The sequence below is a fragment of the Tasmannia lanceolata genome, unplaced genomic scaffold, assembly GCF_043159265.1.
Source record: "Tasmannia lanceolata isolate RefF3 unplaced genomic scaffold, GAP_Taslan_0.1 ptg000005l, whole genome shotgun sequence".
Classification (NCBI taxonomy): Eukaryota; Viridiplantae; Streptophyta; class Magnoliopsida; order Canellales; family Winteraceae; genus Tasmannia; species Tasmannia lanceolata.
In genome coordinates, this window is record NW_027518682.1 from 11,785,152 (window position 1) to 11,799,190 (window position 14,039).

General features: G+C 38.2%; 1 protein-coding gene across 2 annotated transcripts in view; it reads right to left on the bottom strand.

Moving 5' to 3' along the window:
- Nucleotides 1–12,588, bottom strand: part of DCP1 (decapping 1) — a 32,300-nt gene extending 19,712 nt beyond the window's left edge. Inside the window, exons 1-4 of one of the 2 annotated variants that reach the window (XM_077379571.1) lie at nt 12,262–12,588; nt 12,139–12,179; nt 11,542–11,591; nt 2,708–2,852 (exon numbers count right to left, since the gene is read on the bottom strand). In XM_077379571.1, coding sequence (XP_077235686.1) covers nt 2,708–2,852; nt 11,542–11,591; nt 12,139–12,179; nt 12,262–12,420 — 395 coding nt within the window. In that variant the 5' untranslated portion in view covers nt 12,421–12,588. The remainder of the gene's footprint in view (nt 1–2,707; nt 2,853–11,541; nt 11,592–12,138; nt 12,180–12,261) is intronic. The other variant, XM_077379570.1, reaches the window with a different exon arrangement.
- Between the last annotated feature and the right edge of the window lie 1,451 nt (nt 12,589–14,039).

The window sequence follows — 14,039 nt, forward strand, 5'->3', positions numbered from 1 at the left end:
GGTGTGTTTTGGGAAATCTAATGAGAGCTACGATTGTGCTGCAAACCAAGAGCAGATTGTGTAGAGAGCGGCTCATTATTCCGCATCCAAACTTAGTTTTGGATCAAGAATTGAGGAAGGAGATACAGGCACTATGAAAGTTGCAACTTAGGCCCATACCCCAGTCTGAAGGTTCGATTTTAAGGTCCAAAAGTGTACCCTTGTCCATATTAGGTAACAGAGAATTAAAATGCAATAGTGAATAGAATTCTACTAGAAAATAGAACGGAATCCCTCCTTTATCCACAATAAAGGGTTGGCAACAGAAAGAATGGCATTTTTGGAGCAGTAATGAATAAACAATTAAACACTGTGTACTAATTAACGCATATTCTGTTTCGTTGACAAATACACATAAGCAATAAATTGAAAAGGTATATCATCACATTTTGTAAGATGCTTCTTTTTTTTTTTGAAAGGTTGATGCAGGACAATACCTAAATGAGGGAAAATCCTACACTCCTAATGGGATAATGGGTTCTAGGAAAGTTTAGGGCTAACTCTTAAGAGGCTAAAGACACCTACGGGTTAACTAACTAGGGTTGAAAAGGGTGCGACTTTTCAATTGGCTGCAAAAGGGGTTTAAAACTATGGATCTTGGATGCTTTGGCTGAGGTTTAGTCCCAAATAAAGTCCTTCAAAGTCTCAAGATGAGATCTTAAACGATGTAGGAGATATTTGGATATTGGGTTTTTGTATTTTAGGGTTCAAAAACACAAAATAATTGAAGAACTAATGACTTGTTTATGGCTGATTTGAGAGGAGAATATAAGTGAGAAGATGAGAGGGGATTAAGAAGAATGGCTCCAAGCCACCAAGAGGAGAAGAGAAGAAGAAGTCCAAGCCACAATAGCTCTCGCAAAAAAACGTCAATTCTATTCAATATTCAAAAGTCCCTCACATTGCTTTCATAAGATGTATTTATAAGAAAATAAACCTTAGAAGATAACTTAAAACCTAATCAATTAATCTCAACCATTCATCTAATCCAAAGTAAACTAAATAAAGTTAGAAACTTACGTAAAATAGTAATCACGAAATAGACCTATACCACTTCCTAAAAACACTCATAACTTGCTCAAATCACATCTAAATCATGTGATCTTGGGCCCATTAGATAGGTAATTGAAAAACCTTTCTAATAATACAAAAAACACACCAAACGGATGAGATTTGATGCATAAAAAGTAGTCTACTAATAAAATGACGAAAATAGAAAAAAACAACTAAAAGAAAAAATCAACATAGAGTGGACGCCCAATACGCATGTCATGTGGCCCAGCACATGTGGTATATGCAACATGTGTGAACGTCTATCTCTCATGCAAAAATCAGTCATTCTCCTTCCCACGATTCTTTCTTCGTTTGTAAAATTTGAATCTTCCTCCTTCGTTGATGGCCCCATCAAAGGTATTCCTAAGGTTCTTTATAATTAAAAATTATTCTTCAGCTTCAACCATTAATCAGCAACTAGATGAGTCTAGCCTGGGCAATCCCCGTCCGGGAGGCATTGGTTAGGGCTGCACAACAAAACCGCTCAAACTGATAAACCGAACCGGGCCATTCGGTTTGGTTCGGTTCGGTTTTTATATCTACCGGTTCGGTCGCAGTTACGATTTTCACAAAACCGATCCAATCGGTTCGGTTCACGGTTCAGAAAATATTAATACGCAAAACCGAACCGAACCGAACCGACCGGTTCAGATATCTCTTTTTAGTATTTTTTGCCGTTCAACTTCAAACTTCAAACGGTTCATCCATTATCCCCAAAATCAAATGGTCCAAAGTTGTCCATTATCCCCAAAATCAAACGGTTCGTCCAATATTAATCTATTATGTCTTTTTCTATTTATGACTGCCCATTACTTATAGGTAAAATACAAATAAACCATGAACCGAACCAAACCGAACCGGTCAAAACCGGTTCGGTTTGGTTCGGTTCAACTGCCAATCGGTTCGGTTACGGTTTGGAAAAAATCCAAACCGATGGGATCGGTTCGGTTTAAGAAATTCCCTTAAACCGAACCGGACCGAACCATGTGCAGCCCTAGCATTGGTGGAGTCCTAAGGAATTCTAGGGGGGGGAGTTATTTGGGCCTATTCAAGTCAGGTTGGGGAGGCAGATACTAGTGAGGTGGAAGTTAGGGCGGTCACCAAGGCATACAAAGTCGTAATAGAGATTCCTTGGATATCATGATAGTGGAAGGTGATTCTTTGAACGTCATTCGGCGGTTGAAAAGCTCTATTGTCCCTCCTTGGAGATTTGCACATTTCTTTGATGAGATTCAAGATAAGATTGGAGAATCTTCTATTGTCTTCAACCACATTAGAAGATCGGCGAACAGTGTGGCGGATAGCCTTGCACGCCAATGAGTGGGGAAAGCGGGGTTGGAGATGTTTGATTTCCTTCCTCCGCGATTGTGGTTATCATTGTTATCTATCTTATTTGTCTCTTTTTGCTGTAATTTGGAGTTGACCATCTCGGTCTTCTCTTTTTTTATGAATGAAATTGCAATCTTTCAAAACAAAAAAAAACAGCAACCAGATGAGGCGTCCTCAAATTCTCATTTATGTTGGTCAATCATCATATAAACCACATAGAAAAAGCTCTAAACCATAAAAGACAAACTGTATGTGAGTCAAAAGGCATATTTGCAACTGCATATACCTGCTGAAAAGATTTGCAACCTCTTCACATTCACGTGAATTGTAAAACCAAATACCGTTAACTTCTTGGGCTGCATTCCGGTACAATAAGTATGGAACCTGGACTTCGTACTCAAAATCTCCCAACAGATTCTCCACGAGGTTATCTGTTTATAGAGATATATGGAGATTCCTTAGCTCAAACATGGTTATATACAAGCCTACACCATGCATACACAAGAAATATATTTTAAAAGTTAAGGCAGCATTGCAGAAAGGGGTCGATCTGATGTCAAATACCAAAGTTCTGATACCACACATGCAAAACATTTAAATGAAGCTCTGTTTCTTGCATTTAAAATATTGAAAGTGCAAATTGTAGCAATTGAAGTAAAAGACATGAGAAGCAGATGGCATTCCCTTCTAACAGGTCCAAAGTCAGTTTGAAGGATTCATATGCAAGGCCTAACTATAGCACATTTGCACAAGATGATTAAAGGTTTAAACCAGAAGACAAACAGACTGCTTACTCAACAAGAAACAAAACTATAATAACTGAACAGAGTTTTACAATAATATCTAGGCTGTCGAGCCCCCAACGGACATGCAAGCAAGGTTTCAAATTTCGGTTTCGTAATGCGTTTCGGTCCACACTGAAACCGAAATTTCAAAATTTCCAAATTTCGGTCGAAATTTGACGAAATCTATTCGACGGCTATTTTTCTCCGACTTTATTTCAAACAAAATTTCTGAAATTTCAGGATAATATTAAATAATTATCAAGAATTCAGATTTTTGGGTGAAACTTTTTCATTCGTAATAAATTCTATCCGCATGAAATAGAAATATTCCTTCTGTGCCCCATCTTCAGTTTTTCCGATTTTTTTTACTCCAGCGAAATTCCCTCGGTCTTCCACGTATCCTCTTCACGGGCAACGTGTCTCTCTTCCTGAGTCCCCCTAAACGTGTCGTTAGGGCTGCAACTCGGGTCGGGCGGGTCGAGTTTTGAAAAACCCAGCCCGCCCTACCCAAGAAATATCTCGGGTCGGGTCGGGTCGGGTTTTTTCTCGGAAAACCCACGATTCCCGAACCCGGCCCTACCCATGAAAAATCACGGGTCGGGTCGGATTTTTTCACATTGATGCAATTTTTTAAGGAAAACTCTTGTTTGGCAAGGCAATTCAACTCATAGAAGCAGAAAACTCAAGCATGGCAAACTCTTTAGTGCATTAACTAATAACTAGTCCAATGAGAATAAATTGATGCATTACCAAATGAAAATGATTATACTCATATGAGATAAATATTATAAGCAATTGGGCAAAGACAACAGATAAATAATGAATCTGATTCTTTAATGACACAAAGAAGATGACCATAAAAAACAAAAAAGGAACGAAATTACAGGCCATGCAATGAAATTAAACATATTGGATGTCTTTAGTAAGCCATGTAAGGAAAGTAAACTCACTGGACGTCTTCTCGAGAGGAAAAAAACTTGTCACTGAACTTTTTTGTAATGGTCTTTTTCTATTTTCTCTCCTCTTGAAACCCTAGGGCTAAAGGGGGGAATGAAGAGAAGAGGGAAAGAGGCGTGTGCGCGGCTCTCGACCTTTCGTTTAATCGTTTATTACTTTATTTCTAGTTTTTAACGCTTGAAGTTTTAAGGAAAAAAAAATGCTAACTTAAGCAACTCGGGTCGGGTCGGGCCCCTTCAAACCTGGCTCGACCCGAGATTCATCCGGGTTTTAGAAACCTAAACCCTACCTGACCCGAAACCCGAGAAACCTCAACCCAACCCAGGCTATTTTCGGGTCGGGTCGATGCGGGTCGGGCTTTACCCGGCTCAAGTTGCAGCCCTACGTGTCGTCTCTCTACTCTCTCTCTCTTCTTTCGATACCCTCGAAATCATTCTCTGTGTGGCCAGGACGACGACTCTGCTCGAGCCTAAAACATCGCCCCAAAATATAGCCTACTTCCACCTCTCTCTCTCCCCCGATTTCACCCAAAAATCTCAAGTTTTGATAATTATTTAATATTATCCCGAAATTTCAGACAAAATTACCAAAATTTCGGAAATTTCGGCTGAAATAAACTACAGTTTCGGGTTTAGTCGATTTCGATTTCGTTATCGACCGAAACCCGAAATTTCGGAAAATTTCGGTCGAAATTTAAAACCTTGCATGCAAGTACATGTCAATCAAAAGATATAAGTTGATCAAACAGCAGATTGACCACAATAAGATCAATAAATTCAGTGAGTCATAGTAACCAGAACTCGGAAGTCCTAATCCTAATCATTAAAGATACTGCGAGGAATCATTCCCTAGCTAGTTAGAAGCTAAAAACACCCTGTGACAGTAAATCATATGCCTACGCAGTTGGTCACATTTTTTGAAGGCACTAACAACTACATTCTACAGGGTTTCCCTTTAAGATTGGTGGAATGGAAGATATGTTGGAACGTGGTGGCATGACCATCCACAAGGTCCAAAATCTCCTCCTTAGTGTTGGCCAATCTTCAAGGGAAACCCTTGCATCTTTCACCCAAAGAACGGCATTGTGTGAATCATTCCCACCATGAAAGAATCAAGAAGAGACGAATCCTACTCAGAAGCACATGGACCTCAAAGCACATGGAAATCAATGGAGTCGACTAATCCAAGAGAACACGAAAATGCCCACCTAACAATACTCTCAAAAGTCAAAACTATTCAGAAAGCAACCAATGCCGTAGGATTTGGGTTTCCAAAACTATGCAGCAAGCCACCAATGCCGTAGGCTTTGGGTTCCCCAAGTGAGAAGCATCAAAGTTCAGCTTCATAAACCCAAGGCCGGAGAGAACCACCGAGGAGAAGGTTGATGAACCTGTACCACACTAATGCAAAAGATGTGCCAAGAGAATCAGATGGCAGGCTCTGAAATGCCTCTGAAATCCGAGAGAACCGCTGCCCAATGAAATGCCCTAGAGAATCTTGTTGGATAGTGCAAATCCCTAGGATAGATTCCTTAACAATCCTGCATTTGGCTTGATTATGTCAAATGTTGAGCCATCGATGCAGAAGAAAAGATGGTGAAGACAAATTGGATGATTCATGAAGCTGAACATAGAAAATTACAAATGCAAAAACAAGCATGAATTGTTGCTACAACAGTAACAAAGAATACACATCACTAAGAGTCCATTTCAAAAAAAAATAAAAAAATACACATCACTAAGAGATGGATCCCAGGAATTTATTTGCCTTACTATTTTGAACCCTCAAATGTTGGCATAAAGAACTATTTTTGTGAGCATAGCTATCATGATAGGTGATGAAAGCAAAGTTCATGAAGCCGCCCATCATTCAGAAAAAATGATTCGAGCGAATAAGAGAGTCGATAGAGATCCAAAAGTTGTCTCAGAGGGAACCGAAATTTCATTCAGATGTCGAAAGTAGGCTCAAAGGGAACCGCAATGTCATTCCAATGTCAAAAATTGGTAAACTTTGTTATGAGAGTTTATGGTGATTTATAGCGATTCTGGTTTAATTTAAGTAGGTTTTGGTGGGCCTTGAGTAATGAAAATGTGTATGGTATTTTTTGGGACAACGTAATAAACCTTCTATTTTTATCATGGGCTTGATCTAGAAAGGAAATTAGGATTTATTTGGGTTGATCTATGTATTGAAACTGATCTAGAATTTAAAGCTGTTTCCAGCCTAAATATATGATTTTTTATTTTTATGTACTTTTTAAGAGGTAAATGAATAGTCACAAGTTTGCCTATGTGGGTATTGGATTTTACCCTATCTTGGTCATGTTTTGATCAAATATCATTGTGTGTGAAGATCTGTTTGAATATTTATTGCTTAATTCCCTAGTAAACTTTCTACATTAGGTGGATTCCTAGTAGTTTACTTGCATAAACAAGTTTAGACAAACACTTCATTATCAAATTGCAAATACTTATCTGAGCATTGGAAAGGATGGGCGTTTGAAGAATACGGCGAAATTGGACATGTTTGTTTTTTCAACAACGTGCTTCATTTGTACAACTAGAAGGCCGGAAGGATTTTTTGAAGTGGCTCAAGTTCGAGATGGGTTCACATACCCCTTTCCACTCCTTGATTGCTGCAACCATTGACGTAATGAGATTTGCATTTAGGAAACAAGGGCAATGAATTAACTATCATCCAGTCTAACATGTGTCCCCTGATATGTATCAGTTTTTTGGAACAGGGGTCATGGTTTTAAATTTCAGTTTCGGTATGCGTTTCGGTCCTCCCCGAAACCGAAATTTCAGCCGAAATCCTCTCACCATTAAAAAATACTATTTTATTTAGTCGCAAATTTCGGCTGAAATTTCCGACTAATACTATATATTATTAGGAAATTTTAGATTTTTGGATTTAAAAATTTGAGATTTCACCCATTTCGGGCGAAATTACCGAAATTTCGGGGAAATCCAATACCATTTCGTGTATTGTGGGTTTCGGTTTCGATCGGTCGAAATTTAAAACCATGATGGGGATACGATAAAATTATGGGCTTATTGTTCAATATGCACATTATTTTATGATACAAACTCATATTGACTCGTATTGGAGATACATTTTTTGACAAATATAACAAGAATTTTATTCTCAACTCAACTCAACTCAACAAAGCCTTTGTTCCAAATAACAAGAATTTTATTAAGGACAAAAAATAGATTACAGATTCACATCATTGGATAGTAAAGGCAATGAGTACATTTGCTCTCTAGTAACACTCAATTTAGCCAATTTGTCGGCTAAATCATCAGTACTCCTCGGAATGTGAGTGAATACTGTTAACTTACCAACTTCTCCAAATGCTTAAGCTGTTGGAGAAAGGCGTTATTTATCTTTTATACTTTAACACTCCCCCGCACGTGTGGCCCACTTGGCAAACACGTGGCACATGTGGTCCCACTTTGGGCTGACCATCGCATGTGGATTTTTGCTAACTCGAGACCTTTGGCTCTGATACCATGTTAACTTACTAACTTCTCCAAAAGCTTAAGCTGTTGGAGAAAGGCGTTATTTATCTTTTATACTTTAACAAATACTATCTCCCTATGATTTGTGGACACGGACATGAAGTGTCGGACATAACAAATCCCCAAAATTTAGAAACGCGGACACGGCAAAAAAGCCTAAAATAGAAAGTGATTTGTGCATATAGATTTGTGTGCTGAGTTTCAACACAGATATGTGATGTCTGCTAACCCCTAAAATATAGAAATAGTGGCACGCCCATACACTTACATACATATAAAGTTACCGACACTTCTAGCAGACATTTAAAAGTGTCGAAAAGAGTGTCAACACGTGTGGAGATAGGTGTCATGTCAGACACGACACGACACGACACGTGTGTCAACAATAAATTCAAAGTGTCGAACAAATCATAACTATCTCCCAACCACTATTCGTATCTCTAATCTCATTGATATATCTAGCATACCTACATGGAACATAGCTACTCATGTGGTTCCAAAAGATCATGTTTGAATAGTTGCCTTCCTCAAGTCTACCCTCCACATGCCAAACTGGCTACGATCAAGTGTCTTCGTGAATATATTTCCAGTTGATCTTTTGACCTTACACAAATAGATATCAATTTGCCAGCGACCTTTTCACTAACCAACTGACAATCTACTTTAATGGAAATACTAGATTATTAGCAATTTAAGTAGCCACTTGATTATCATAAAACATCTGCATTAGCTTGCCAACTTAAAACCCATCCCAAGATGGGGATGGATGATATCTAGGTTCCAATTTGAGAGGGAATTTTATGAGTTGGGATAGTTAGTATTATTTACATTACTTTGATTATGTAATTTTTTATTATTCATGTCCAATTAAGATGGGGCACATCATGGATGACCCTAATGGCATACTTGTAAAGTTGTAATAAGCATATGTGAATGCACATCTATACTTTATGTGGACCATGTGGTTGAAATTCAACCCTCACAAACTCTGTCTCCAACCTAGTCCCATTCCTTCTCTACTTCTTTCTTCTTTATTCATGTCGAATTCATCTCTCTGTTGCTGATCCCTCGCCACCATGTGTTGTGTGCCTATAGTTCCTTGAAGCATGAATCAAAAGAGGATCTGATGGATTTGGTGACGCTCAGTTGAGGCAAACAATCTAATTTTCATCCATTTTTTGTTAGGGTTAGTAGTAAACAATCAAAATCATGCATGATTCATTGACTATGCACGGTTTTGGTGTGAATTGATGAGATTAATATTATATATATATATATATATATATATATATATATATATATATGTTATCTTATTTTGTTACATTATTCTATATATACATTTTGTTTATATATTATCTTTCCATCTTTTAATGTATGCAGGTGTGTTCTTCATGTTTTTTGCATCCTCATTATGGAGAAAATTGGAGGGTGGGTGGCGGGACTCTGTGTGTGTGCGCGCGTGTGTGTGTTGTTTGTGGTGGTGGTGGTGGGGGGGGGGGGGGGGGGGGGGGTGGGGGGTTGATGCAAATTTTATTTCCATTGAGCTATCTACATATCTTTGAGCTTTGGTGAGTGTATCTAAGGGTCTAGTTACCAAGCCATTTTTGCTACTAAAAAAATTGCATTTTCCATTGGGTTTTCACTCTCTCACTCACTCTCTCTCTCTCTCTCTCTCTCTCTCTACATATATATATATATATATCTTCTATGCTAGATATATGACATTTCCTTACCTAGATCTGTGTGTATGCATGTGTTATGTAACATAGATTATGTCATGGTTTTAAATTTCGGTTTCGGCTAAAATTTCGGGCTTATCCGAAACCGAAATTCAGCCGAAATCCCGAAATTTCAGGCGAAATGCCATACGACTAACAAAATGCCGTTTTTTTGGGACGAAATTTCGGCAATTCCGTACGAAATTATCCAACGGAATAAAAAATTAATATTTTGTATCGGATTTCATCGAAATTCCCGAAATTTCGATCCGAGATTTCGTTGGTTTCGTTCCTCACCGAAATCCGAAATTTCGGTCAAAATTTAAAGCCATGGATTATGTAAGTATGTAACCTATGTCATATTGCAGTACTATTGGATATTCATCTTATAATAATATTATCTGGAGTATCGTGGCAGTTTTGTGTCAGTGAACTTGACATTGTGTAGCTTTTGATATCGTATTACACAATTATATTGTTTCTTAACGATGTATAATAATATTATTTTCTGCTCTAGTTCTTCACTTGCTTCTTTTTTTTAGCATAATAGTTCACTTGATTTTAACTTATAGTTTTATTAAACTAACAGCCAAGTAAGATGTAACAGGATCATCAGGTACATCAGCGCACAGGAAACATTAGAATGATTGAAACATAGACATTTGTTATAAAGAAAATATAACAAAGAACGTAAAAGGAGACAATGGTTCCCCTTGTCTAGCAATTTTTTCATTAATCGAGTTAATGACGAACCTCTCGATGAGGTCAGCTATACAGCATACGATTTAAGACTTTCACTACAATTGCGAAGAGGAAAGGACAGAATGGATCCCCTAGAACTCAAGAAGAAGCTTTTGGGAGATCCATTGACCAGTATGGAGTACCCAAGCGGAAGATAAGCACCACTGGATCCATCTTCTCCATATGGACTCCACCCTATCATAAGAGGTAAGCCTTCTCCATGTTAAGCTTACAAAGGGCCCCACCAAATCTCTTTTTGTGATAGTAGTCAAGACACTCGTTTGCAATGTGTGCATTGTCAAGAATCTGTCAATCCATAATAAATGAGCTTTGGGGTTTGGAGATAATCCTACCAGGAAACAACCAGTCCATTAGCAAGGAACTTAGTATGAATCTTGAATACAAGCCCACAAGGCTAGTGGTTGGAAATTCGTAAAGCAGTCTTCTACATTGCGCTTGAGCACAAGAGTGATAAATGACGCCACAATACTCTTCTCGATGCTCGACCCTCGAAGAACTTGCAAAAGAAATCCAACATATTATCTTTCGTCTGTTCTCAACCCTCTCGAAAAAATGCCAAACAAAACTGTTATGGGCCATGGGTACGATCCGCTTTCATGGAAAACACATCATTTTCACCTCATCCTTTGAGAATGCATGCTCCAGCTCCTTAATGGTAGCCACGTCGATCAAATGAAATGTAATCTCTTGTCAGTATAGGATTATCGCTCGTGGACCAATTGATATAACGGATGTATGTGATTGGACCTCCTTCTAGCATTGGTAATGCTGTGAAAATATGTTATGTTCTTGTCACCCTACTTCATCAAGTTAGATATGGATTGTTGTCTCCATTTGATCTGATGATGATCTTATTGTAATTCTCTTTTAGAGCTGCCTTACACAAGATATTGCCGCCTTACAAAATAGATCCACCTTGCCTTTTTTTTTTTTTTTGAATGGCAAGATCCACCTCGCCTATAGGAGACCATCTCTTACATAGTTTAAAGCCATCAGAGAAAATTCCAACTGTACTAAAATCAAATTCTATAAATCCTTTCTACTTTTCAAAGATTGTATCGTGAGTTCTTATCAAAATCACTAAAACAAAAAGGATCCTTCTATCATTAGGTCAAATGAACAGGAATTCACAGCAACAAACACTAACGAAAGTAAAATCCACAATTTTTGTGAAGAGTGTTATTTTCACACACACACACACACACAGAGAGAGAGAGAGAGAGAGAGAGAGAGAGAGAGAGAGAGAGAGAGAGAGAGAGAAGAGTGTCATTATAAAAACTATGGAGTGCAGACATCATTTCCCTAGAACTATTGCCCCCTTAAAGTCAAACAGAAAGAAATAAATAAATGATCCAATAGAGCATGAATCCACACCTGTGTTGCGCCGGTTCATAACAATGAACTGGAATCGGGGTTGAGTATTCCTGCAAAAACAACATGATTTCTTTGTAAAATTGGACCCTTTAATATAACTTTGTGTGCGTGTGATGACAACAAAATAAAGCAAAGAATATGCACTGGATCACTCTTCAACATTGATGATCCACAGTACAAGGAAGCACACTGACAAGATGATTTTAACTGTAGAGGCACACACCCAATTAACCGTGCTGACCTATGAACATCACACGATGCATGCAATGCATGAGAACTGCACCATATTATATGGTGGGAACGAATTGCATTGGATCATTGCTCAAACTGAAACTATAAAAATCAAGCCCTAGAACCCAAATTCCCCAAAGATCGACAAACAAAACAATTGCTCGGATTGCAAACATCAAAACCCTAACCCTAGAACCCAAATTCCCCAATTCCTAACCAAATCAAGCTAAAAAAAGAGCCAAACTGAAGAAAAAAATCGTGCCAATAGAGAAATAAACAAGGTGAACATAAAAACAAAAATTTGATACTCAATCACAGATCTTAACCCGAAATACGATTTACGCGATAAAAAACAGAAATCCTCACCTTTTGACAACGAAGAGCGATCCTTCGACATCCTTGCGACTCTGCGAAAATAAAAAAATATGAATAGATTGAAGAAAAAATGAGAAATTGATGCAAATAGAAGATGAGAAACGGAGAACGAACCCATTGATTGAGCTCGATGTTGAACTCGTAGAAGGTGACATGTGCTGCCGTGATGAGAATCTCTTCGACGAAGGGATCGATTCTCTGAAGGACGGTAAGATTTAGAACTTTGGTGCTCTGCTGATCTAGATTCGGCATCAATTTACCGTTCTGCAACATTTTTCTCGAGGCGAGAAACCCTAATTCTGTGAAAAAGGGATCCCTTCCTTCACATGCAAAGGTGAGGGTTGTTAAAAAAATTCTTCCCCTTTTCTTCCCCGGGCAACCCTTTACTGGTCTTAAAAAGAGTAGTAATAAACTAATAAATACATTGCGGGTGGCCCGAGGAAGGAAAGGGGATGAATATAGCAATTCCCCTGTAAAAAAATCAACAATTTCTCTTTTCTTGGTGGGACCCTAAATGAGGTTTAATTGAGCCGTTGAGGCCTGAGGGATCAACGGCGTAGGAACATCCGATCAAGTTGATCTCAAAACCATCTGAACACCAATTGGCCGGCCTTTGGTTGTCATTCAGATCAATAGAGCAACTGCCAACTGCCTTGGGTTCAAAACTCCTTGCTATTAAAAATCCACATATATTCAAAACTCCTTGCTGTTAGAAATCCATATGTGATGCCACGTGTAGGCTAACCCTTAAAAGAGGGGCCACACGTGAGGGGGAAGTGTTATAGTATAAAAGATTAAATGATGCTTTCTCCAACAACTTAAGCTTATGGAATAGCTTGTTGTTTAACCTCTAATCATTTTTTTTGACTTTTGTCTGCTTGTGAATCAAATTTCATCCTTTTACAAATTTACATTATCCTTTTAATTTTCTTAATTGTTGAGAAAATCCACCTAGCAAATCCGATCCGATCGTGTACAAGCTAATGAAAATGTAGAAATAAACACGAGCCCCAAGATGATCATCTAGATTTACGTGGTTCATCTAAGCCTACATCCACGAACGAGAAACAAGACCTTCAATATGAGAAAAATAATATAAAATGATTACAATAAATTAATCCCAAACTCACAACCCTTTCCTTGCTTATCTCACCCAAGACCGTACACCAAGAGCAATACAAGAGAAAACCCCGAGAAAAATTAAGAGAAAACATGAGAAGACACCCCAAGAAGAAACCCTCTTTCTTCTTCTTTTCTGTCTTTCGCTTTCTCTCTCGTAACCTTAGAGAAATTATATGGTGTGAGTGTCAAGTCCCGTAAAGGTGGTACGCCAAACGTACAATCTTAATATTTAATCCAATAACAACCTCTTAAAAAATGAGCTGCTGTTGGATCAAATGTCAAGGGTGATACCTCGCATCATAAAAAACCCCGTAACCTAGAGAAACTAAATGGTGCCAGAGTGGCAAGTCCCATGAAGGTAGGTGGTACATCAAACGTACCACGCTTGATTGATATTTGATCCAACAACAGCCTTTTAAAAAGCTATTGGATCAAATATCAAGGGTGGTACCGCTAACACCGCTTTCATGGAACTTGAGGCTTGGCACCATATAAAAACCCTTGTTACTTATTAGAGCCTCAATTTAATGTTGCTACTTGCTAGGCTCTATCCTAAAAGACAAATGACACAAGTCTTAAAAATGCTAAAATAAAAGTCGCTGGTCTCAGTAGTCAACAGGGAGGAGACAAATATTTGATTTGCGTTGAAGAACACCTTGATCAGATGATACTAGGCCCTTCATTTATGTAGTCTTGTTATAGAATAATCCAGCTTTCTTCAATCTAGGATTTAAAAATGATGATATCCAAACGTCCGCTAAGGTCCTGTT